The following is a 22,907-nucleotide window of genomic DNA, read 5'->3' on the forward strand; positions in this document are numbered from 1 at the left end:
GTCACTCAGCGTATTGCGCGTCACTCAGCGTATTGCGCGTCACTCAGCGTATTGCGCGTCACTCAGCGTATTGCCTGTCACTCAGCGTATTGCGCGTCACTCAGCGTATTGCGCGTCACTCAGCGTATTGCGCGTCACTCCGCGTCTTGCCTGTCAGTGCTGTTGCTTTTAGCTGTAAATTGTGCACTTTTTGGTGTTAAAATGAAACCTTTAAAAAACATATTTACAACCTCCCTATAAATGTGTGTTGGGGGCAATGATTCATGTTATTACAACGTATCGTGGTGACAACTTCAGACAGTCCAGTGTTCCCCAGTATTTTCCCTGGAGACTGATGCTGTGCCCGTGTTGCTGTGTAACATGCATGTTGCGTGTTTGCGGGTGACGTGATATTATGAGATGACCGTGGCGCTGGTCTCATCACTTCAACCTTCTGCAATCAAGAATCACTGCAATAATCATTTCTCCTGCAGGGTCCACAGTCTCCACAGCGTTAACCTTGGGGTATGCTGGTGGGGACCAGGACATGAACCGAATAGCTAAGCTTTAACAAGCTTCCAGGATGCACTGGACCCTCATACCCCACCCACAGCTCAGGCTCTTTAGTTTTTGTTTGGTTCTCTATTATTGACTACAATTGGTAGAGGTGCTAACTGCACAAAATAATTTATCTAAAACAAAGCCGGCTCTTTACCCAATTTAGTATTTCTCTAACGTCCTAGTGGATGCTGGGGACTCCGTCAGGACCATGGGGAATAGCGGCTCCGCAGGAGACAGGGCACAAAAGCAAGCTTTTAGGATCACATGGTGTGTACTGGCTCCTCCCCCTATGACCCTCCTCCAAGCCTCAGTTAGGTTTTTGTGCCCGTCCGAGCAGGGTGCAATCTAGGTGGCTCTCTTAAAGAGCTGCTTAGAAAAGTTTTTTAGGTTTTTTATTTTCAGTGAGTCCTGCTGGCAACAGGCTCACTGCATCGAGGGACTTAGGGGAGAGATTTTCAACTCACCTGCGTGCAGGATGGATTGGCTTCTTAGGCTACTGGACATAGCTTCAGAGGGAGTCGGAACACAGGTCACCCTGGGGTTCGTCCCGGAGCCGCGCCGCCGATCCCCCTTACAGATGCTGAAGATCGAGGGTCCGGAAACAGGCGGCAGAAGGCTCTTCAGCCTTCATGAAGGTAGCGCACAGCACTGCAGCTGTGCGCCATTGTTGCTACACACTTCACACTGAACGGTCACGGAGGGTGCAGGGCGCTGCTGGGGGCGCCCTGGGCAGCAATATTTAATACCTTTGATGGCAAAGAATACACCACATATAGCCATTGAGGCTATATGTATGTATTTAACCCAGGCCAGATATCTCAAAACCCGGGAGAAAAGCCCGCCGAAAAGGGGGCGGGGCTTATTCTCCTCAGCACACAGCGCCATTTTCCTGCTCAGCTCCGCTGTGAGGAAGGCTCCCAGGACTCTCCCCTGCACTGCACTACAGAAACAGGGTAACAAAGAGAAGGGGGGCATATTTTGGCGATATTTATATATTTAAAGCGCATATAACAAAAACAACACCTTTTAGGGTTGTTTATATACATTTTATAGCGCTTTTGGTGTGTGCTGGCAAACTCTCCCTCTGTCTCCCCAAAGGGCTAGTGGGGTCCTGTCTTCGATAAGAGCATTCCCTGTGTGTCTGCCGTGTGTCGGTACGTGTGTGTCGACATGTATGAGGACGATGTTGGTGTGGAGGCGGAGCAATTGCCGGTAATGGTGATGTCACCCCCTAGGGAGTCGACACCGGAATGGATGGCTTTAATTATGGAATTACGTGATAATGTTAGTACATTACAAAAGTCAGTTGACGAAATGAGACGGCCGGAAAACCAGTTAGTACCTGCTCAGGCGTCTCAGACACCGTCAGGGGCTGTAAAACGTCCCTTACCTCAGTCAGTCGACACAGGTACCGACACAGATGAATCTAGTGTCGACGGTGAAGAAACAAACGTATTTTCCAATAGGGCCACACGTTATATGATCACGGCAATGAAGGAGGCTTTGCAGATCTCTGATACTGCAGGTACCTCAAAAAGGGGTATTATGTGTGGGGTGAAAAAACTACCTGTAGCTTTTCCAGAATCAGAGGAATTGAATGACGTGTGTGACGAAGCGTGGGTTAACCCAGATAGAAAACTGCTAATTTCTAAGAAGTTATTGGCATTATACCCTTTCCCACCAGAGGTTAGGGCGCGCTGGGAAACACCCCCTAGGGTGGATAAGGCGCTCACACGTTTATCAAAGCAAGTGGCGTTGCCGTCTCCTGATACGGCCGCCCTCAAGGATCCAGCAGATAGGAGGCTGGAAACTACACTGAAGAGTATATACACACATACTGGTGTTATACTGCGACCAGCAATAGCCTCAGCCTGGATGTGCAGTGCTGGGGTAGTGTGGTTGGATTCCCTGACTGAAAATATTGATACCCTGGATAGGGACAGTATTTTATTGACTCTAGAGCAATTAAAGGATGCGTTTCTTTATATGCGAGATGCTCAGAGGGATGTTTGCACTCTGGCTTCGAGAGTAAGTGCGATGTCCATATCTGCCAGAAGAAGTTTATGGACGCGACAGTGGTCAGGTGATGCGGATTCCAAAAGGTATATGGAAGTATTGCCATATAAAGGAGAGGAATTATTTGGGGTTGGTCTATCGGATCTGGTGGCCACGGCAACTGCCGGCAAATCCACTTTTTTACCTCAGACCCCCTCCCAACAGAAAAAGACACCGTCTTTTCAGCCGCAGTCCTTTCGCTCCTATAAAAACAAGCGGGCAAAAGGACAGTCTTATCTGCCACGAGGCAGAGGAAAGGGTAAGAGAGGGCAGCAAGCAGCCCCTGCCCAGGACCAGAAGCCCGCCCCGGGTTCTACAAAGCCTTCAGCATGACGCTGGGGCTTTACAAGCGGACTCAGGAGCGGTGGGGGGTCGACTAAAGATTTTCAGCAATCAGTGGGCTCGCTCACAGGTGGACCCGTGGATCCTGCAGATAGTATCTCAGGGTTACATGTTGGAATTCGAAAGATCTCCCCCTCGCCGTTTCCTAAAGTCTGCTTTACCAACGTCTCCCTCAGAAAGGGCGACGGTATTGGAAGCCATTCACAAGCTGTATTCTCAGCAGGTGATAGTCAAGGTACCCCTCCTACAACAGGGAAAGGGGTATTATTCCACACTATTTGTGGTACCGAAGCCGGACGGTTCGGTAAGACCTATTCTAAATCTGAAATCATTGAACCTGTACATACAGAAATTCAAGTTCAAGATGGAGTCACTAAGAGCAGTGATAGCGAATCTGGAAGAAGGGGACTTCATGGTGTCCCTGGACATAAAAGATGCTTATCTGCATGTCCCAATTTACCCCTCACACCAAGGGTATCTCAGGTTCGTGATACAAGACTGTCATTATCAGTTTCAAACGCTGCCGTTTGGTTTGTCCACGGCACCTCGGGTCTTTACCAAGGTAATGACCGAAATGATGGTTCTTCTACGAAGAAAAGGCGTATTAATTATCCCTTACTTGGACGATCTCCTGATAAGGGCAAAGTCCAGAGAACAGCTGGAAGTCGGTGTAGCACTAACCCAAGTAGTGCTTCAACAACACGGGTGGATTCTGAATCTTCCAAAATCTCAATTGTCCCCGACAACACGTCTGCTGTTCCTGGGAATGATTCTGGACACGGTTCAGAAAAAGGTGTTTCTCCCGGAGGAGAAAGCAAGGGAGTTATCCGAACTTGTCAGGAACCTCCTAAAACCAGGAAATGTGTCAGTACATCAATGCACAAGAGTCCTGGGAAAGATGGTGGCTTCTTACGAAGCAATTCCATTCGGCAGATTCCATGCACGAATATTTCAGTGGGATCTGCTGGACAAATGGTCCGGATCGCATCTGCACATGCATCAGCGGATAACACTGTCACCAAGGACAAGGTTGTCTCTCCTGTGGTGGTTGCAGAGTGCCCATCTGTTAGAGGGCCGCAGGTTCGGCATACAGGACTGGGTCCTGGTGACTACGGATGCCAGCCTACGGGGCTGGGGAGCAGTCACACAGGGAAGAAACTTCCAGGGTGTATGGTCAAACCTGGAGACGTCTCTTCACATAAATATACTGGAGCTAAGAGCGATCTACAATGCTCTAAGCTTGGCGAAACCGCTGCTTCAGGGTCAGCCGGTGTTGATCCAGTCGGACAACATCACGGCAGTCGCCCACGTAAACAGACAAGGCGGCACGAGAAGCAGAAGAGCAATGACAGAAGCTGCAAGGATTCTTCGCTGGGCGGAAAATCATGTCATAGCACTGTCAGCAGTGTTCATCCCGGGAGTGGACAACTGGGAAGCAGACTTCCTCAGCAGACACGACCTTCACCCGGGAGAGTGGGGACTTCATCCGGAAGTTTTCCACATGATTGTGAACCATTGGGAAAAACCAAAGGTGGACATGATGGCGTCTCGCCTCAACAAAAAACTGGACAGATATTGCGCCAGGTCAAGAGACCCTCAGGCAATAGCTGTGGACGCTCTGGTAACACCGTGGGTGTACCAGTCAGTGTATGTTTTTCCTCCTCTGCCTCTCATACCAAAGGTACTGAGAATTATACGGAAAAGGGGAGTAAGAACAATACTAGTGGCTCCGGATTGGCCAAGAAGAACTTGGTATCCGGAACTTCAAGAGATGCTCACGGAAGATCCGTGGCCTCTACCTCTAAGAAGGGATCTGCTTCAGCAGGGACCTTGTATGTTCCAAGACTTACCGCGACTGCGTTTGACGGCATGGCGGTTGAACGCCGGATTCTAAAAGAAAAGGGCATTCCAGAGGAAGTTATTCCTACTTTGATTAAAGCTAGGAAGGAAGTGACCGCACAACATTATCACCGCATTTGGAGAAAATATGTTGCGTGGTGTGAGGCCAAGAAGGCCCCAACGGAAGAATTTCAATTGGGTCGATTCCTACATTTCCTGCAGGCAGGATTGTCTATGGGCCTCAAATTGGGGTCTATTAAAGTTCAAATTTCGGCCTTATCAATCTTCTTCCAGAAAGAATTGGCTTCAGTGCCTGAAGTACAAACTTTTGTCAAGGGTGTACTACATATACAACCCCCAATTGTGCCTCCAGTGGCACCGTGGGATCTAAACGTAGTTTTGGATTTTCTCAAATCTCATTGGTTTGAGCCTCTCAAATCGGTAGATTTGAAGTATCTTACATGGAAAGTAACCATGCTATTGGCCCTGGCTTCAGCCAGGAGAGTTTCAGAGTTGGCGGCTTTATCGTACAAAAGCCCATATCTGATTTTCCATTCGGACAGGGCAGAACTGCGGACACGTCCTCATTTTCTCCCTAAGGTGGTTTCGGCTTTTCACTTGAACCAGCCTATTGTGGTGCCTGCGGCTACTAGCGACTTGGAGGACTCCAGGTTACTGGACGTTGTCAGAGCATTGAAAATATATATTTCAAGGACAGCTGGAGTCAGAAAATCAGACTCGTTGTTTATCTTGTATGCACCCAACAAGATGGGTGCTCCTGCGTCTAAGCAGACGATTGCTCGTTGGATCTGTAGCACAATTCAACTTGCACATTCTGTGGCAGGCCTGCCACAGCCTAAAACTGTAAAAGCCCACTCCACAAGGAAGGTGGGCTCATCTTGGGCGGCTGCCCGAGGGGTCTCGGCATTACAACTTTGCCGAGCAGCTACGTGGTCAGGGGAGAACACGTTTGTAAAATTTTACAAATTTGATACTCTGGCTAAAGAGGACTTGGAGTTCTCTCATTCGGTGCTGCAGAGTCATCCGCACTCTCCCGCCCGTTTGGGAGCTTTGGTATAATCCCCATGGTCCTGACGGAGTCCCCAGCATCCACTAGGACGTTAGAGAAAATAAGAATTTACTTACCGATAATTCTATTTCTCGTAGTCCGTAGTGGATGCTGGGCGCCCATCCCAAGTGCGGATTGTCTGCATTACTTGTACATAGTTATTGTTACAAAAATCGGGTTATTATTGTTGTGAGCCATCTTTTTTAAGAGGCTACTTCTTTGTTATCATACTGTTAACTGGGTTCAGATCACAAGTTGTACGGTGTGATTGGTGTGGCTGGTATGAGTCTTGCCCGGGATTCAAGATCCTTCCTTATTGTGTACGCTCGTCCGGGCACAGTACCTAACTGAGGCTTGGAGGAGGGTCATAGGGGGAGGAGCCAGTACACACCATGTGATCCTAAAAGCTTGCTTTTGTGCCCTGTCTCCTGCGGAGCCGCTATTCCCCATGGTCCTGACGGAGTCCCCAGCATCCACTACGGACTACGAGAAATAGAATTATCGGTAAGTAAATTCTTATTTTAAGTACCAATTGTGTAATGTATAGTCCATATATTTTCGCTTTTTAAAACATTTTCTGAGGGAACTCCATAATTTTTTTATAAAAGTACACAATAAAATGTATTAATTTTATCAGCTAACTATATTTGAATATATCTAGTCCTCTAAAATATGAGTTCTTCCAAAAAGAGTCATTTGTTCCTTTTCTTTGCTACTAACTTCAGATATACAGACTCTGGGGAGCACCGCTGACGGTCACCCAATACACATCATACAGACAACCACTCTACTATTGAATGTGGGGTACCTCATTAAGGAATTTGTTCTAGATAAAATTGTCGGCCTTTTTAGAGGACACATTATTTTTCACGTCATAATTATTAACGACCTGTGCGGCTTCCTTACAAACTGTCTCTTACCATATTACAGCCCCGTCTGCGGCCCCCTCTATGGGTGTTCCTCTGCAATTACAACCTATTTATCAGCCTGTACCGGCCCCTACTGTCTCTCCATCTTGGATGGACATGTTTGTTAAGTCTGTGCAGAGTCTTGCAGCCTCGTCAGCTGCATTTCATAATATATTACAGGGACAGGTACCAATACCTACACCTACTGCCACTAAGCGTACTGTGCCTTCGTCACAGTCTTCGCCACTCTCAGATTCGGAGGAATCTTCTGCGGCAGATAATGCTGACTTATCTGATGAGGACTCCCCCTCTGAGGAGGAGGAGGATGTTCAGTCAAAATTTAACGTGGCTGCTTTAGTGAGGGTGGTTAAATTCACTCTTCAATTAGAAGATGCAGAACCGGCGCCCAATGCAAAGGAACCCTTGTGCAAACGCCAAAAAGTAGTAGTGGCAGCGTTCCCCCATTCAGACCATTTATACTGATGCTATGGGTGAGACGCGAAAGCTCCTAGTAAGAAATTCCATGTACCAAAAAGGCTCCGCCCCTTTTATCCTTTGCCTGCTACTGATTGCACTAAATGGGAAAATCCCCCTGTTGAGGATTTTCAGGTAACTCGCTTGGTGAAAAGTTCCACCTTACTTATACCTACAGCGTCCTCCCTCAAGGACATACCAGATAGACAGATTCATGTCTCAAGTCTTTATATACACTTACAGGTGCCACTTCTAGACCTGGTGTGGCCTGGGTGGCTAAAGTTATTGAAAACTGGGCTGATGCCCTTGAAAACTGTTTTCCCTCGGAGGCTACTAAGGAACAACTGTCATATATTGCAAACATCAGGGATGCAGCCTTTAACATTGGTGAGACAGCCCTTCTGTCCTCCAAGGCTACTTCTGTAGTGACCCGCCGCATTGTTTTGCTTCACCCCTGGAAGACGGAGTCTGATTCTAAGAAGGCCCTGTAAGCACTACCGTATATCGGTGAGTTCATTATTGGACGGAAACTGGACAAAATTGTCACTAACCTGGTATCTTCTAAAACAGCTCGTCTACCCTCAGCCTCCGCTACGCGGCCTCGGACTTCATCTTTTTTGTCCTTTCGCCCTCAGTGCAAGGCCAGCGGTCAAACCTTCCCAAGGCTGTCACCTACCATAAAGGCCTCTAAGCCCAAAACAAAACAGCCCTGGGCTGCTAGGCACCCAACTGCCAAGCCTGAAGATAAACCCACAGCCTGAAGGGCGGGCCTTCTCCTGGAGGACCCCATGGTGGGAGGCCGATTTCTTCAGTTTGCCCAGGCTCGGCGTCAGATCACAACAGACACCTGGGTTCAGGAAGTGGTCTCCCTTCCTGAGGCGTCTCTCCTTCCTGAGGCGTCCCTCCAAACAATATTTTATACCTGTCCTCCAACAGACCTCAGCAAAGCCAGTGCACTATGGACGGTTATTCACTCCTTACTACAGTCAGGCGTGATCATTCCTGTCCCCAAGTCTCAACAGGGCCAAGGCTTTTATGAAATACTTTTTTTGGTTCAGAAATCCAATGGGTCTCACCGGCCCATACTCAATCTGAATACAACCACAAAGTACCCGTATACAGGTCCAGAACAAGGGATCCAGACGCAGCCTTTGTGGATGCACTAACAGTCCCATGGTCCTTTTGTCTAGCATATCTCTTTCCTCTGGTATCGCGCCTTCCCAGAGTGCTACGCAAATTCAAAGAGGAAGGCGGCACAATCATTCTGGTGGCTCTAGCATGGCTCAGACGCCATTGGTTTACGGATCTCCACTGTCTCTCCATAGACATGCTGTTTCCACTTTCTCATCGACCAGACCTCTTGTCACAAGGTCCCTGTCTACACCCAGACTTAGCTCGCCTGTCTTTTGACGGCGTGGCTCTTGAGTCATCCATCTTAAGAGCTAAAGGTTTTTCAAGTTGGGTTATTCAAACTGTGCTCAGTGCACGGAAACCGGCCCCAGCACGCATCTATTACTGCATATGGCACTCCTACCAACACTATGATCCTCTGGTGTTTCTGATTTTCTAGAGTCTTGGTATTTCTGCAGGCCGGCCTTGACAAGGGTCTTCGCCTTGCTTCTCTTTAGGTTCAGGTCTCGGCTCTCTTCGTCTGGTTCCAGAGAAGACTTGCTCCTTTAACGGATGTATGTACCTTCCTTCAGAGGGTACTCCAACTTCAGCTTCCCTTTGTCTCTCCAGTGGCTCCTTGGGATTTGTCCTTGGTTCTTTGGGCCATGCAACAGTCTCCTATCGAACCCTTGGACTCTCTTGACCTCAAATGGTTGACCTCTTAGACTCTCTTTCTCCTGGCAATCGTCTCAGCATACTGAGTCTCTGACTTAGGGGCACTCTCCTGCTACTCCCCCTTTCTAATTTTTCATCATGACAGGGCAATACTACAGACCAAACAGGGCTACCTCCCCAAGGCAGTGTCCCAGTGCCATATCAAGGAGGAAATTGTTGTTCCGTCCTTCCAGATGACCGACCTCTCTAAAGAGGAGGCTTCTTTGGATGTGGTCCGTGCTCTGCGGATCTACGTGGACTGTAGTAGTTCCATTAGGAAAATGAACTCCTTATTTGTTCTTTATGGATTCCACAAGAGTGGCTGGCCGGCTAATAAATAAACTTTGGCTCGGCATAACCATTTCACAGACATACACGCAAGCTGATCTTCCAGTACCGATTACACTCTCTGCTCGCTCTGTGAGACCTTCATGGGCAGCACGTCGTGGCGTGTCTGCTGAACAGTTATGCAAGGCCGCTACGTGGTCTTCTGCCCACACGTTTCTTAGGTTCTATGTCTTTGATACGTTTGCCTCTCTGGATGCATCCTTTGGCCACAATGTCCTCCTTTCAGCCTAGGAGCGTTCCCTCCCTATAACAACTGCTTTAGGACATCCCCAAGGTTAACCCTGTGGAGACTATGGACCCTGAAGAAGAAAATAACAATTATGGTAGAACTTACCTTCATTAACTTTTTTTTCTCTGACGTCCTAGTGGATGCTGGGTACTCCGTAAGGACCATGGGGAATAGATGGGCTCCGCAGGAGACTGGGCACTCTAAAAGAAAGATTAGGTACTATCTGGTGTGCACTGGCTCCTCCCTCTTTGCCCCTCCTCCAGACCTCAGTTAGAATCTGTGCCCGGCCAGAGCTGGATGCACTCTAGGGGCTCTCCTGAGCTTCCTAGAAAGAAAGTATTTGTTAGGTTTTTTATTTTCAGTGAGATCTGCTGGCAACAGACTCACTGCTACGTGGGACTTAGGGGAGAGAAGCAAACCTACCTGCTTGCAGCTAGCTTGTGCTTCTAGGCTACTGGACACCATTAGCTCCAGAGGGATCGAACACAGGGCCCGACCTCGATCGTCCGTTCCCAGAGCCGCGCCGCCGTCCCCCTTGCAGAGCCAGAAGACGGAAGAAACCGGAGAAAATCGGCGGCTGAAGACTCCGGTCTTCAATAAGGTAGCGCACAGCACTGCAGCTGTGCGCCATTGCTCCCACAGCACACCACACGCTCCGGTCACTGGTCGGTACGGGGCGCTGGGGGGGGGCGCCCTGGGCTGCAATTATTATACCTTTGGCACAAAACAGCACATAATACAGTGTATAACACTGTATATGTGCAAATACCCCCGCCATTAATATTATAAAAAGCGGGAGAAGCCCGCCGCTGAAGGGGCGGGGCTATCTTCCTCAGCACAGCCAGCGCCATATTCTCTTCACAGCTCCGCTGGAAGGACGCTCCCCAGGCTCTCCCCTGCAGTATACAACTACAGAAAGGGTAAAAAAAGAGAGGGGGGGGGGGCACATAAATTTAGGCGCAAATTGTGATATAAGCAGCTATAGGGGGGAAATTCACTTGTGTATAGTGTAAATCCCTCTGTTATATAGCGCTCTGGTGTGTGCTGGCATACTCTCTCTCTGTCTCCCCAAAGGGCTGTGTGGGGTCCTGTCCTCAGTCAGAGCATTCCCTGTGTGTGTGTGCGGTGTGTCGGTACGGCTGTGTCGACATGTTTGATGAGGACGCTTACGTGGAGGCGGAGCAGGTGCCGATAAGTATGATGTCGCCCCCTGCGGTGCCGACACCTGAGTGGATGGATATGTGGAAGGTATTAACCGACAGTGTCAACTCCTTGCATAAAAGGTTCGATGACGCAGCTTTGGGACAGCCGGCATCTCAGCCCGCGCCTGCCCAGGCATCTCAGAGGCCGTCAGGGGCTCAAAAACGCCCGCTACCTCAGATGGCAGACACAGATGTCGACACGGAGTCTGACTCCAGTGTCGACGAGGATGAGACAAATGTACAGTCCACAAGGGCCATCCGATGCATGATTACGGCAATGAAAAATGTGTTGCACATTGCTGACATAAACCCGGTTACCACAATAAAGTGTATTATGTTTGGGGAGAAAAAGCAGCCTGTGATTTTTCCCCCATCTGATGAGTTAAATGAATTGTGTGAAGAAGCGTGGGGTTCCCCAGATAAGAAACTAGTAATTTCTAAGCGGTTACTAATGGCGTACCCTTTCCCGCCAACGGATAGGTTACGCTGGGAGACATCCCCTAAGGTGGACAAGGCGCTCACACGAATATCAAAAAAGGTGGCACTGCCTTCTCAGGATACGGCCGCCCTAAAGGAGCCTGCAGATAGAAAGCAGGAGGCTATCCTGAAGTCTGTATATACACACTCAGGTACTCTACTGAGACCTGCTATTGCTTCAGCATGGATGTGTAGTGCTGCAGCAGCGTGGTCTGATTCCCTGTCTGATAACATTGATTCCCTTGACAGGGACACTATATTGCTAACCATAGAGCATATTAAAGACGTAGTCTTATATATGAGAGATGCACAGAGGGACATTTACCGGCTGGCATCTAGAATTAATGCAATGTCCATTTCTGCCCGGAGAGTATTATGGACTCGGCAGTGGACAGGTGATGCTGATTCTAAAAGGCACATGGAAATTTTGCCTTATAAGGGTGAGGAATTGTTTGGGGACGGTCTTTCGGACCTCGTATCCACAGCAACAGCTGGGAAGTCGACTTTTTTACCTCAGGTTCCCTCACAGCCTAAGAAAGCACCGTATTATCAAGTACAGTCCTTTCGGCCTCAGAAAGGCAAGCGGGTTAGAGGCGCGTCCTTTCTGCCCAGAGGCAGGGGTAGAGGGAAAAAGCTGCACCATACAGCCAGTTCCCAGGAACAAAAATCCTCCCCTGCTTCCACTAAGTCCACCGCATGACGCTGGGGCTCCACATGTGGAGCCAGGTGCGGTGGGGGCCCGTCTACGGAACTTCGGCGACCAGTGGGTTCGCTCACAGGGGGATCTCTGGGTTCTACAAGTGGTATCTCAGGGATACAAGCTGGAGTTCGAGACGTCTCCCCCTCGCCGTTACCTCAAATCAGCCTTGCCAGCTACTCCCCAGGACAGGGAGGTAGTACTGGCGGCAATTCACAAGCTGTACCTCCAGCAGGTGATAATCAAAGTTCCCCTCCTTCAACAGGGACGGGGTTACTATTCCACAATGTTTGTGGTACCGAAACCAGACGGTTCGGTGAGACACATTCTAAATTTGAAATCCTTGAACACTTATATAAGGAAGTTCAAGTTCAAAATGGAATCGCTCAGGGCGGTTATTGCAAGCCTGGAAGAGGGGGATTACATGGTATCACTGGACATCAGGGATGCTTACCTACATGTCCCCATTTACCCACCTCACCAGGTGTACCTCCGTTTTGTGGTACAGGACTGCCATTACCAATTCCAGACGTTGCCGTTTGGTCTGTCCACGGCACCGAGGGTATTTACCAAAGTAATGGCCGAAATGATGATACTCCTTCGAAAGAAGGGAGTTATAATTATCCCGTACTTGGACGATCTCCTTATAAAGGCGAGGTCCATGGAGCAGTTGTTGGTCGGAGTAGCACTGTCTCAGGAAGTGCTACAACAGCACGGCTGGATTCTGAATATCCCAAAGTCGCAGCTGGTTCCTACGACGCGTCTACTGTTCCTGGGTATGATTCTGGACACAGAACAGAAGAAGGTGTTTCTCCCGGAGGAGAAGGCCAAGGAGTTGTCATCTCTGGTCAGAGACCTCCTGAAACCAAAACAGGTGTCGGTGCATCACTGCACGCGAGTCCTGGGAAAGATGGTAGCTTCTTACGAAGCAATTCCCTTCGGCAGGTTCCATGCAAGGATCTTTCAGTGGGATCTGTTAGACAAGTGGTCCGGATCGCATCTTCAGATGCATCGGCTGATCATCCTGTCCCCGAGGGCCAGGGTGTCTCTGCTGTGGTGGCTGCAGAGTGCTCATCTTCTCGAGGGCCACAGATTCGGCATACAGGACTGGGTCCTGGTGACCACGGATGCAAGCCTCCGAGGTTGGGGGGCAGTCACTCAGGGAAGAAACTTCCAAGGACAATGGTCGAGTCAGGAGGCTTCCCTGCACATAAATATTCTGGAACTAAGGGCCATTTACAATGCCCTAAGGCAAGCAGAACCCCTGCTTCAAAACCAGCCGGTGCTGATTCAGTCAGACAACATCCCGGCGGTCGCCCATGTCAACCGACAGGGCGGCACAAGAAGCAGGATGGCGATGGCAGAAGCCACAAGGATTCTCCGATGGGCGGAAAATCACGTGATAGCACTGTCAGCAGTGTTTATTCCGGGAGTGGACAACTGGGAAGCAGACTTCCTCAGCAGGCACGACCTCCACCCGGGAGAGTGGGGACTTCATCCAGAAGTCTTCCAGCTGATTGTAAATCGTTGGGAAAGGCCACAGGTGGACATGATGACGTCCCGCCTCAACAAAAAGCTAAAAAGATATTGCGCCATGTCAAGGGACCCTCAGGCGATAGCTGTGGACGCTCTAGTGACACCGTGGGTGTACCAGTCGGTTTATGTGTTCCCTCCTCTTCCTCTCATACCAAAGGTACTGAGGATAATAAGAAAGAGAGGAGTAAGAACTATACTCATCGTTCCGGATTGGCCAAGAAGGACTTGGTACCCGGAACTACAAGAAATGATCTCAGAGGACCCTTGGCCTCTGCCGCTCCGACAGGACCTGCTACAGCAGGGGCCCTGTCTGTTCCAAGACTTACCGCGGCTGCGTTTGACGGCATGGCGGTTGAACGCCGGATCCTGATGGAAAAGGGCATTCCGGTTGAAGTCATTCCTACGCTGATAAAAGCTAGGAAGGATGTGACAGCAAAACATTATCACCGCATATGGCGAAAATATGTTGCTTGGTGTGAGGCTATGAAGGCCCCAACAGAAGAATTTCAGCTGGGTCGATTTCTGCACTTCCTACAGTCAGGAGTGACTATGGGCCTAAAATTGGGATCCATAAAAGTCTAGATTTCGGCCCTGTCTATTTTCTTTCAAAAAGAACTGGCTTCACTGCCTGAAGTTCAGACGTTTGTCAAGGGAGTGCTGCATATTCAGCCCCATTTTGTGCCTCCAGTGGCACCTTGGGATCTCAACGTTGTGTTGGATTTCCTAAAATTACATTGGTTTGAGCCACTTCAGACCGTGGAGTTGAAATATCTCACGTGAAAAGTGGTCATGCTTTTGGCCTTGGCTTCGGCTAGGCGTGTGTCGGAATTGGCGGCTTTGTCATGTAAAAGCCCCTATCTGATCTTCCATATGGACAGGGCAGAATTGAGGACTCGTCCCCAATTTCTCCCTAAGGTGGTATCAGCGTTTCATTTGAACCAACCTATTGTGGTGCCTGCGGCTACTCGGGACTTGGAGGCTTCCAAGTTGCTGGATGTAGTCCGGGCCCTGAAAATCTATGTTTCCAGGACGGCTAGAGTCAGAAAAACTGACTCGCTGTTTATCCTGCATGCACCCAACAAGCTGGGTGCTCCTGCTTCTAAGCAGACTATTGCTCGCTGGATCTGTAACACGATTCAGCAGGCTCATTCTGCGGCTGGACTGCCGCATCCTAAATCAGTCAAAGCCCATTCCACGAGGAAGGTGGGCTCTTCTTGGGCGGCTGCCCGAGGGGTCTCGGCTTTACAACTTTGCCGAGCTGCTACCTGGTCGGGATCAAACACGTTTGCAAAATTCTACAAGTTTGATACCCTGGCTGAGGAGGACCTTGAGTTTGCTCATTCGGTGCTGCAGAGTCATCCGCACTCTCCCGCCCGTTTGGGAGCTTTGGTATAATCCCCGTGGTCCTTACGGAGTACCCAGCATCCACTAGGACGTCAGAGATAATAAGAATTTACTCACCGGTAATTCTATTTCTTGTAGTCCGTAGTGGATGCTGGGAGCCCGTCCCAAGTGCGGACTCTCTGCAATACATGTATATAGTTATTGCTTAACTAAAAAATGAGTCTTACCCTGGATTCCAAATCCTTTCCTTGTAGTGTCAGCTCTTCCGGGCACAGTTTCCCTAACTGAGGTCTGGAGGAGGGGCATAGAGGGAGGAGCCAGTGCACACCAGATATAGTACCTAATCTTTTCTTTAAAGAAGTGCCCAGTCTCCTGCGGAGCCCGTCTATTCCCCATGGTCCTTACGGAGTACCCAGCATCCACTACGGACTACAAGAAATAGAATTACCGGTGAGTAAAATCTTATTTTTTGGCGTTCCATAGGATCCACAGGGTGCCCACCGTGACGCATATAGTTTCAATGAGTTACTCTTATTGGTCACCAGTTCCCGTCTCCTGAGTGTGAGAGTGTGTTTCCTGTGTGTACCACCTTTCCTTCTCTCCTCTACAGCTCCTGCTTTGGGCTTGTAACTAAAACTGAAGAGCATGAGCTGTGGGTGGCGATTGAGAGGAGTGGGTCTAGTGCATCCTGGGAGCTTGTAAAAGCTTAGCTGTTCGGTGCCTGTCCTGGTCTCCACTAGCATACCCCAGGGTTATCCCTGTGGATCCTATGGACCTCGAAGGAAAATAGTGAACAAAGGTAATTTTTACCATAACGCTTATTTTTCCTGTTACTTCTCACTAAACGGAACAGTCTCAGGTCACCTAATGTCGGTTGGTTCTAAGTTTGGCCCTTGTGGTCAGATTAATACAATTTTTCCTTAACCCATTGTGTAGGTTTGATGTTCTACGTTCAGTTGTGTTTTTCTTTATAAAGAGCCCATTGCGGGTGGAGGAAGCTGGGCTACAGGAGCTAATCCCAACCACTTGGTGGCCAAATCGCTTCAATAAAGAGGTGAGAAAGGTCTCTCTCCCGAGACACTTGCCCCTGGGTGCTCTCTCATTCCTTATCTGCATCTCCCCAGGATTCCATAGAAGGTCCCTCTCCTAACACACCGGGCTGCACACGCCTCTGGCTGCTGCCTCATTCCTTATCTATATCTCTCCAGGATTCCATAGAAGGTTCCTCTTCCAACACCCCGGTCCGCACGCCTCTGGCTGCTGCCTCAGTCCTCATCTGCATCTCTCCAGGATTCCATAGAAGATCCCTCTCCCAACACACTTGGCCGCACGCCTGTGGCAGCTGCCTCATTCCTTATGTGCATCTCTCCAGGATTCCATGGAAGGTCCCTCTCCCAACACACCTGGCCACACGCCTGTGGCAGCTGCCTCATTCCTTCTCTGCATCTTTCCAGGATTCCATAGAAGATCCCTCTCCCAACACACCGGGCCGCACACGCCTCTGGCTGCTGCCTCATTCCTTATCTATATCTCTCCAGGATTCCATAGAAGGTTCCTCTTCCAACACCCCGGTCCGCACGCCTCTGGCTGCTGCCTCAGTCCTCATCTGCATCTCTCCAGGATTCCATAGAAGATCCCTCTCCCAACACACTTGGCCGCACGCCTGTGGCAGCTGCCTCATTCCTTATGTGCATCTCTCCAGGATTCCATAGAAGGTCCCTCTCCCAGCACCCTGGTCCGCACGCCCCTGGCTGCTGCCTCAGTCCTCATCTGCATCTCTCCAGGATTCCATAGAAGATACCTCTCCCAACACACCGGGCCGCACACCTGTGGCAGCTGCCTCATTCCTTATCTGCATCTCTCCAGGATTCTATAGAAGGTCCCTCTCCCAACACCCCAGTCCGCACGCCCCTAGCTGCTGCCTCAGTCCTCATCTGCATCTCTCCAGGATTCCATAGAAGGTCCCTCTCACAACACACCAAGCTGCTTGCTCCTGGCTGCTGCCTCATTCCTTATCTGCTTCTCTCCAGGATTCCATAGAAGGTCCCTCTCCCAACACACCTGGCCGCACACCTGTGGCAGCTGCCTCATTCCTTCTCTGCATCTTTCCAGGATTCCATAGAAGGTCCCTCTCCCAACACACCTGGCCACACGCCTGTGGCAGCTGCCTCATTCCTTCTCTGCATCTTTCCAGGATTCCATAGAAGATCCCTCTCCCAACACACCAAGCTGCTTGCCCCTGGCTGCTGCTTCATTCCTTATCTGCATCTCTCCAATATTCCATAGAAGATCCCTCTCCCAATATAATGTTGTTGTCTCGGTGTCAGTAACACATATGTTTCTGATCTGGCTTCATACTCCCAGGATACGCAGATTGTGCCATGATGGACACTTGGTTCTATTACGTTTACGCCAGCGACCGAGAAATTCTTCCACCTTTGCTGTCTGTGACCCTGCTGTCATCATGTAAGGTTCCAGTGCAGAATTCCCTACAGTAACTACATGAATTGCTTTTAGGGAAAGGAAATCAAGGATCCAACGGAGGAGAGTGGGGAGGAGCGGATTAGGCGGAGGGCCTACGAGAGGGGGTGCATGAGGCTGAAGAAACGGATTGAAGGTGATGGCTCTTTCATTTTACTACCAGCAACGCTTTTATTGTTCCCTAATAGCAAGAAATGTTCATGGATTTTATTTCAGTGGTGGAAGAGCTGCAGGTTCAGATCCTGAGGCTGCTGCTGAATAACAAGGATAAAGGCGGGGTGAGTCCGGCGTCAGTGTGCGCTGTATGTGTGGGGTGAGTCCGGCGTCAGTGTGCGCTGTATGTGTGGGGTGAGTCCGGCGTCAGTGTGCGCTGTATGTGTGGGGTGAGTCCGGCGTCAGTGTGCGCTGTATGTGTGGGGTGAGTCCGGCGTCAGTGTGCGCTGTATGTGTGGGGTGAGTCCGGCGTCAGTGTGCGGGGTGAGTCCGGCGTCAGTGTGCGCTGTGTGTGTGGGGTGAGTCCGGCGTCAGTGTGCGGAGTGAGTCCGGCGTCAGTGTGCGCTGTATGTGTGGGGTGAGTCCGGCGTCAGTGTGCGCTGTATGTGTGGGGTGAGTCCGGCGTCAGTGTGCGCTGTATGTGTGGGGTGAGTCCGGCGTCAGTGTGCGCTGTATGTGTGGGGTGAGTCTGGCGTCAGTGTGCGGGGTAAGTCTGGCGTCAGTGTGTGTGGGGTGAGTCCGGCGTCAGTGTGCGCTGTATGTGTGGGTTGAGTCCGGCGTCAGTGTGCGCTGTATGTGTGGGTTGAGTCCTGCGTCAGTGTGCGCTGTATGTGTGGGGTGAGTCCGGCGTCAGTGTGCGCTGTATGTGTGGGGTGAGTCCGGCGTCAGTGTGCGGGGTGAGTCCGGCGTCAGTGTGCGCTGTATGTGTGGGGTGAGTCCGGCGTCAGTGTGCGGGGTGAGTCCGGCGTCAGTGTGCGCTGTGTGTGTGGGGTGAGTCCGGCGTCAGTGTGCGCTGTATGTGTGGGGTGAGTCCGGCGTCAGTGTGCGGGGTGAGTCTGGCGTCAGTGTGCGCTGTATGTGTGGGGTGAGTCTGGCGTCAGTGTGTGGGGGGTGAGTCCGGCGTCAGTGTGCGCTGTATGTGTGGGTTGAGTCCGGCGTCAGTGTGCGCTGTGTGTGTGGGGTGAGTCCAGCATTCCGCCAGCCGCACGTCTCTGCTTCCCTGACTTCAGCGTTCTGCCAGCCGCACGCCTCTGCTTCCCTGACATCAGCGTTCCGCCAGCCGCACGCCTCTGCTTCCCTGACATCAGCGTTCCGCCAGCCGCACGCCTCTGCTTCCCTGACATCAGCGTTCCGCCAGCCGCACGCCTCTGCTTCCCTGACATCAGCGTTCCGCCAGCCGCACTCCTCTGCTTCCCTGACATCAGCGTTCCGCCAGCCGCACGCCTCTGCTTCCCTGACATCAGCGTTCCGCCAGCCGCACGCCTCTGCTTCCCTGACATCAGCGTTCCGCCAGCCGCACGCCTCTGCTTCCCTGACAGCGTTCCGCCAGCCGCACGCCTCTGCTTCCCTGACATCAGCGTTCCGCCAGCCGCACGTCTCTGCTTCCCTGACAGCGTTCCGCCAGCCGCACGTCTCTGCTTCCCTGACAGCGTTCCAACAGCCGCACGCCTTCCCTGACATCACCGTTCCGCCAGCCGCACGCCCCTGCTTCCCTGACATCACCGTTCCGCCATCCGCACGCCCCTGCTTCCCTGACATCACCGTTCCGCCAGCCGCACGCCCCTGCTTCCCTGACATCACCGTTCCGCCAGCCGCATGCCCCTGCTTCCCTGACATCACCGTTCCGCCAGCCGCACGCCCCTGCTTCCCTGACATCACCGTTCCGCCAGCTGCACGCCTCTGCTTCCCTGACATCACCGTTCCGCCAGCCGCACGCCTCTGCTTCCCTGACATCACCGTTCCGCCAGCCGCACGCCTCTGCTTCCCTGACATCACCGTTCCGCCAGCCGCACGCCTCTGCTTCCCTGACATCAGCGTTCCGCCAGCCGCACGCCTCTGCTTCCCTGACATCAGCGTTCCGCCAGCCGCACGCCTTTGCTTCCCTGACATCAGCGTTCCGCCAGCCGCACGCCTTTGCTTCCCTGACATCAGCGTTCCGCCAGCCGCACGCCTTCCCTGACATCAGCGTTCCGCCAGCCGCACGCCTTTGCTTCCCTGACATCAGCGTTCCGCCAGCCGCACGCCTTTGCTTCCCTGACATCAGCGTTCCGCCAGCCGCACGCCTTCCCTGACATCAGCGTTCCACCAGCTGCACGCCTTCCCTGACATAAGCGTTCCACCAGCCGCACGCCTTCCCTGACATCAGCGTTCCGCCAGCCGCACGCCTCTGTTTCCCTGACATCAGCGTTCCACCAGCCGCACGCCTCTGTTTCTCTGACATCAGCGTTCCGCCAGCCGCACGCCTTCCCTGACATCAGCGTTCCACCAGCTGCACGCCTTCCCTGACATAAGCGTTCCACCAGCCGCACGCCTTCCCTGACATCAGCGTTCCGCCAGCCGCACGCCTCTGTTTCCCTGACATCAGCGTTCCGCCAGCCGCACGCCTCTGTTTCCCTGACATCAGCGTTCCGCCAGCCGCACGCCTTTGCTTCCCTGACATCAGCGTTCCGCCAGCCGCACGCCTTCCCTGACATCAGCGTTCCGCCAGCCGCACGCCTTCCCTGACATCAGCGTTCCGCCAGCCGCACGCCTTCCCTGACATCAGCGTTCCGCCAGCCGCACGCCTTTGCTTCCCTGACATCAGCGTTCCGCCAGCCGCACGCCTTCCCTGACATCAGCGTTCCACCAGCTGCACGCCTTCCCTGACATAAGCGTTCCACCAGCCGCACGCCTTCCCTGACATCAGCGTTCCGCCAGCCGCACGCCTCTGTTTCCCTGACATCAGCGTTCCACCAGCCGCACGCCTCTGTTTCTCTGACATCAGCGTTCCGCCAGCCGCACGCCTTCCCTGACATCAGCGTTCCACCAGCTGCACGCCTTCCCTGACATAAGCGTTCCACCAGCCGCACGCCTTCCCTGACATCAGCGTTCCGCCAGCCGCACGCCTCTGTTTCCCTGACATCAGCGTTCCACCAGCCGCACGCCTCTGTTTCTCTGACATCAGCGTTCCGCCAGCCGCACGCCTTCCCTGACATCAGCGTTCCACCAGCTGCACGCCTTCCCTGACATAAGCGTTCCACCAGCCGCACGCCTTCCCTGACATCAGCGTTCCGCCAGCCGCACGCCTCTGTTTCCCTGACATCAGCGTTCCGCCAGCCGCACGCCTCTGTTTCCCTGACATCAGCGTTCCGCCAGCCGCACGCCTTTGCTTCCCTGACATCAGCGTTCCGCCAGCCGCACGCCTTCCCTGACATCAGCGTTCCGCCAGCCGCACGCCTTCCCTGACATCAGCGTTCCGCCAGCCGCACGCCTTCCCTGACATCAGCGTTCCGCCAGCCGCACGCCTTTGCTTCCCTGACATCAGCGTTCCGCCAGCCGCACGCCTTCCCTGACATCAGCGTTCCACCAGCTGCACGCCTTCCCTGACATAAGCGTTCCACCAGCCGCACGCCTTCCCTGACATCAGCGTTCCGCCAGCCGCACGCCTCTGTTTCCCTGACATCAGCGTTCCACCAGCCGCACGCCTCTGTTTCTCTGACATCAGCGTTCCGCCAGCCGCACGCCTTCCCTGACATCAGCGTTCCACCAGCTGCACGCCTTCCCTGACATAAGCGTTCCACCAGCCGCACGCCTTCCCTGACATCAGCGTTCCGCCAGCCGCACGCCTCTGTTTCCCTGACATCAGCGTTCCGCCAGCCGCACGCCTCTGTTTCCCTGACATCAGCGTTCCGCCAGCCGCACGCCTCTGTTTCTCTGACATCAGCGTTCCGCCAGCCGCACGCCTTCCCTGACATCAGCGTTCCACCAGCTGCACGCCTTCCCTGACATAAGCGTTCCACCAGCCGCACGCCTTCCCTGACATCAGCGTTCCGCCAGCCGCACGCCTCTGTTTCCCTGACATCAGCGTTCCGCCAGCCGCACGCCTCTGTTTCCCTGACATCAGCGTTCCACCAGCCGCACGCCTCTGTTTCTCTGACATGAATGTTCTGTGTCTCTGACAGGGTGAAGCCTCTCGTTATATCTTCCTCAACAAGTTCCGAAAGTTCCTTCAGGAAAACGCCAGCAACAGAGGGGTGAGTGCTTGCGTTCCTACAGAAAAATCTGCGCTCCGTATACAGATATTATTGTAACTAAGGGGAACATTTACTAAGCGGTGATAAGAGCGGAGAAGTGAGCCAGTGGAGAAATTTCCCCATCAACCAATCAGCAGCTCTGTATCATTTTATAGTATGCAAATTCTATATGTTACTTCAGTGCTGATTGGTTGTCATGGGCAACTTCTCCACTGGCTCACTTCTCCGCTCTTATCACTGCTTAGTAAATGTACCCCTTAAACACTTACCATTCATAGGGAATGTTATATGACTGTCAGGGAGACTGTTGGGCATCAAATCTGCATTATTAATGTGTTTCCACCTTCATGTAACTTTCTCTTACGTCCTAGAGGATGCTGGGGACTCCGTAAGGACCATGGGGAATAGACGGGCTCCACAGGAGACATGGACACTAAAAAAGAACTTTAGGTATGGGTGTGCACTGGCTCCTCCCTCTATGCCCCTCCTCCAGACCTCAGTTTGATACTGTGCCCAGAGGAGACTGGGTGCATTACAGGGGAGCTCTACTGAGTTTCTCTGAAAAAAGTATTTTGTTAGGTTTTTTATTTTCAGGGAGCACTGCTGGCAACAGGCTCCCTGCATCGTGGGACTGAGGAGAGAGGAGCAGACCTACTTAAATGATAGGCTTTGCTTCTTAGGCTACTGAACACCATTAGCTCCAGAGGGAGTCGGAACGCGGGTCTACCCTCGCTGTTCGTCCCGGAGCCGCGCCACCGTCCTCCTCACAGAGCCGGAAGATAGAAGCCGGGTGAGTATTAGAAGAAAAGAAGACTTCAGAGGCGGCAGAAGACTTCAGATCTTCACCGAGGTAACGCGCAGCGGGAACGCTGCGTGCCATTGCTCCCACACAACACACACAGCGCACACTGTTGGGTGCAGGGCGCAGGGGGGGTGCCCTGGGCAGCAATGTTATACCTCTAGGACTGGCTATATAGATATATACACTTTATTTGGTGATATTTATGAGAATTCCCCGCTGGTTTGTTTAAAAGAGCGGGACCGAAGCCCGCCACTGATGGGGCGGAGCTTGTTCCTCAGCACTCACCAGCGCTATTTTCTCCATAGCACACGCTGAGAAGCTGGCTCCCCGGACTCTCCCCTGCTGATCACCGGTGACAGAGGGTTTTAAAGAAGGGGGGGGGGGCACATAATTGGCGCAGTATATATATATTAGATGCAGTGCCCAGCACTCCTGGTCCTATAGTGCATAGATGCCTGGGTGCCCTCCACAGCTGTAAGTATAAACAGTCAAGAAAAGAATGGCGTCACTCCAG

The 22,907-nt window shown here is 52.1% G+C and overlaps 1 protein-coding gene across 2 annotated transcripts in view; it reads left to right on the forward strand.

Moving 5' to 3' along the window:
- RNF123 (ring finger protein 123) overlaps positions 1-22,907 on the forward strand; it is a 265,837-nt gene that overhangs the window by 60,856 nt on the left and 182,074 nt on the right. For both annotated transcript variants that reach the window (XM_063941450.1, XM_063941449.1), the window contains exons 16-19: positions 15,821-15,938; positions 17,402-17,501; positions 17,582-17,643; positions 21,520-21,591. In XM_063941450.1, the coding sequence (XP_063797520.1) occupies positions 15,821-15,938; positions 17,402-17,501; positions 17,582-17,643; positions 21,520-21,591 (352 nt within the window). The remainder of the gene's footprint in view (positions 1-15,820; positions 15,939-17,401; positions 17,502-17,581; positions 17,644-21,519; positions 21,592-22,907) is intronic.

Source organism: Pseudophryne corroboree, chromosome 9 (assembly GCF_028390025.1).
Source record: "Pseudophryne corroboree isolate aPseCor3 chromosome 9, aPseCor3.hap2, whole genome shotgun sequence".
NCBI lineage: Eukaryota > Metazoa > Chordata > Amphibia > Anura > Myobatrachidae > Pseudophryne > Pseudophryne corroboree.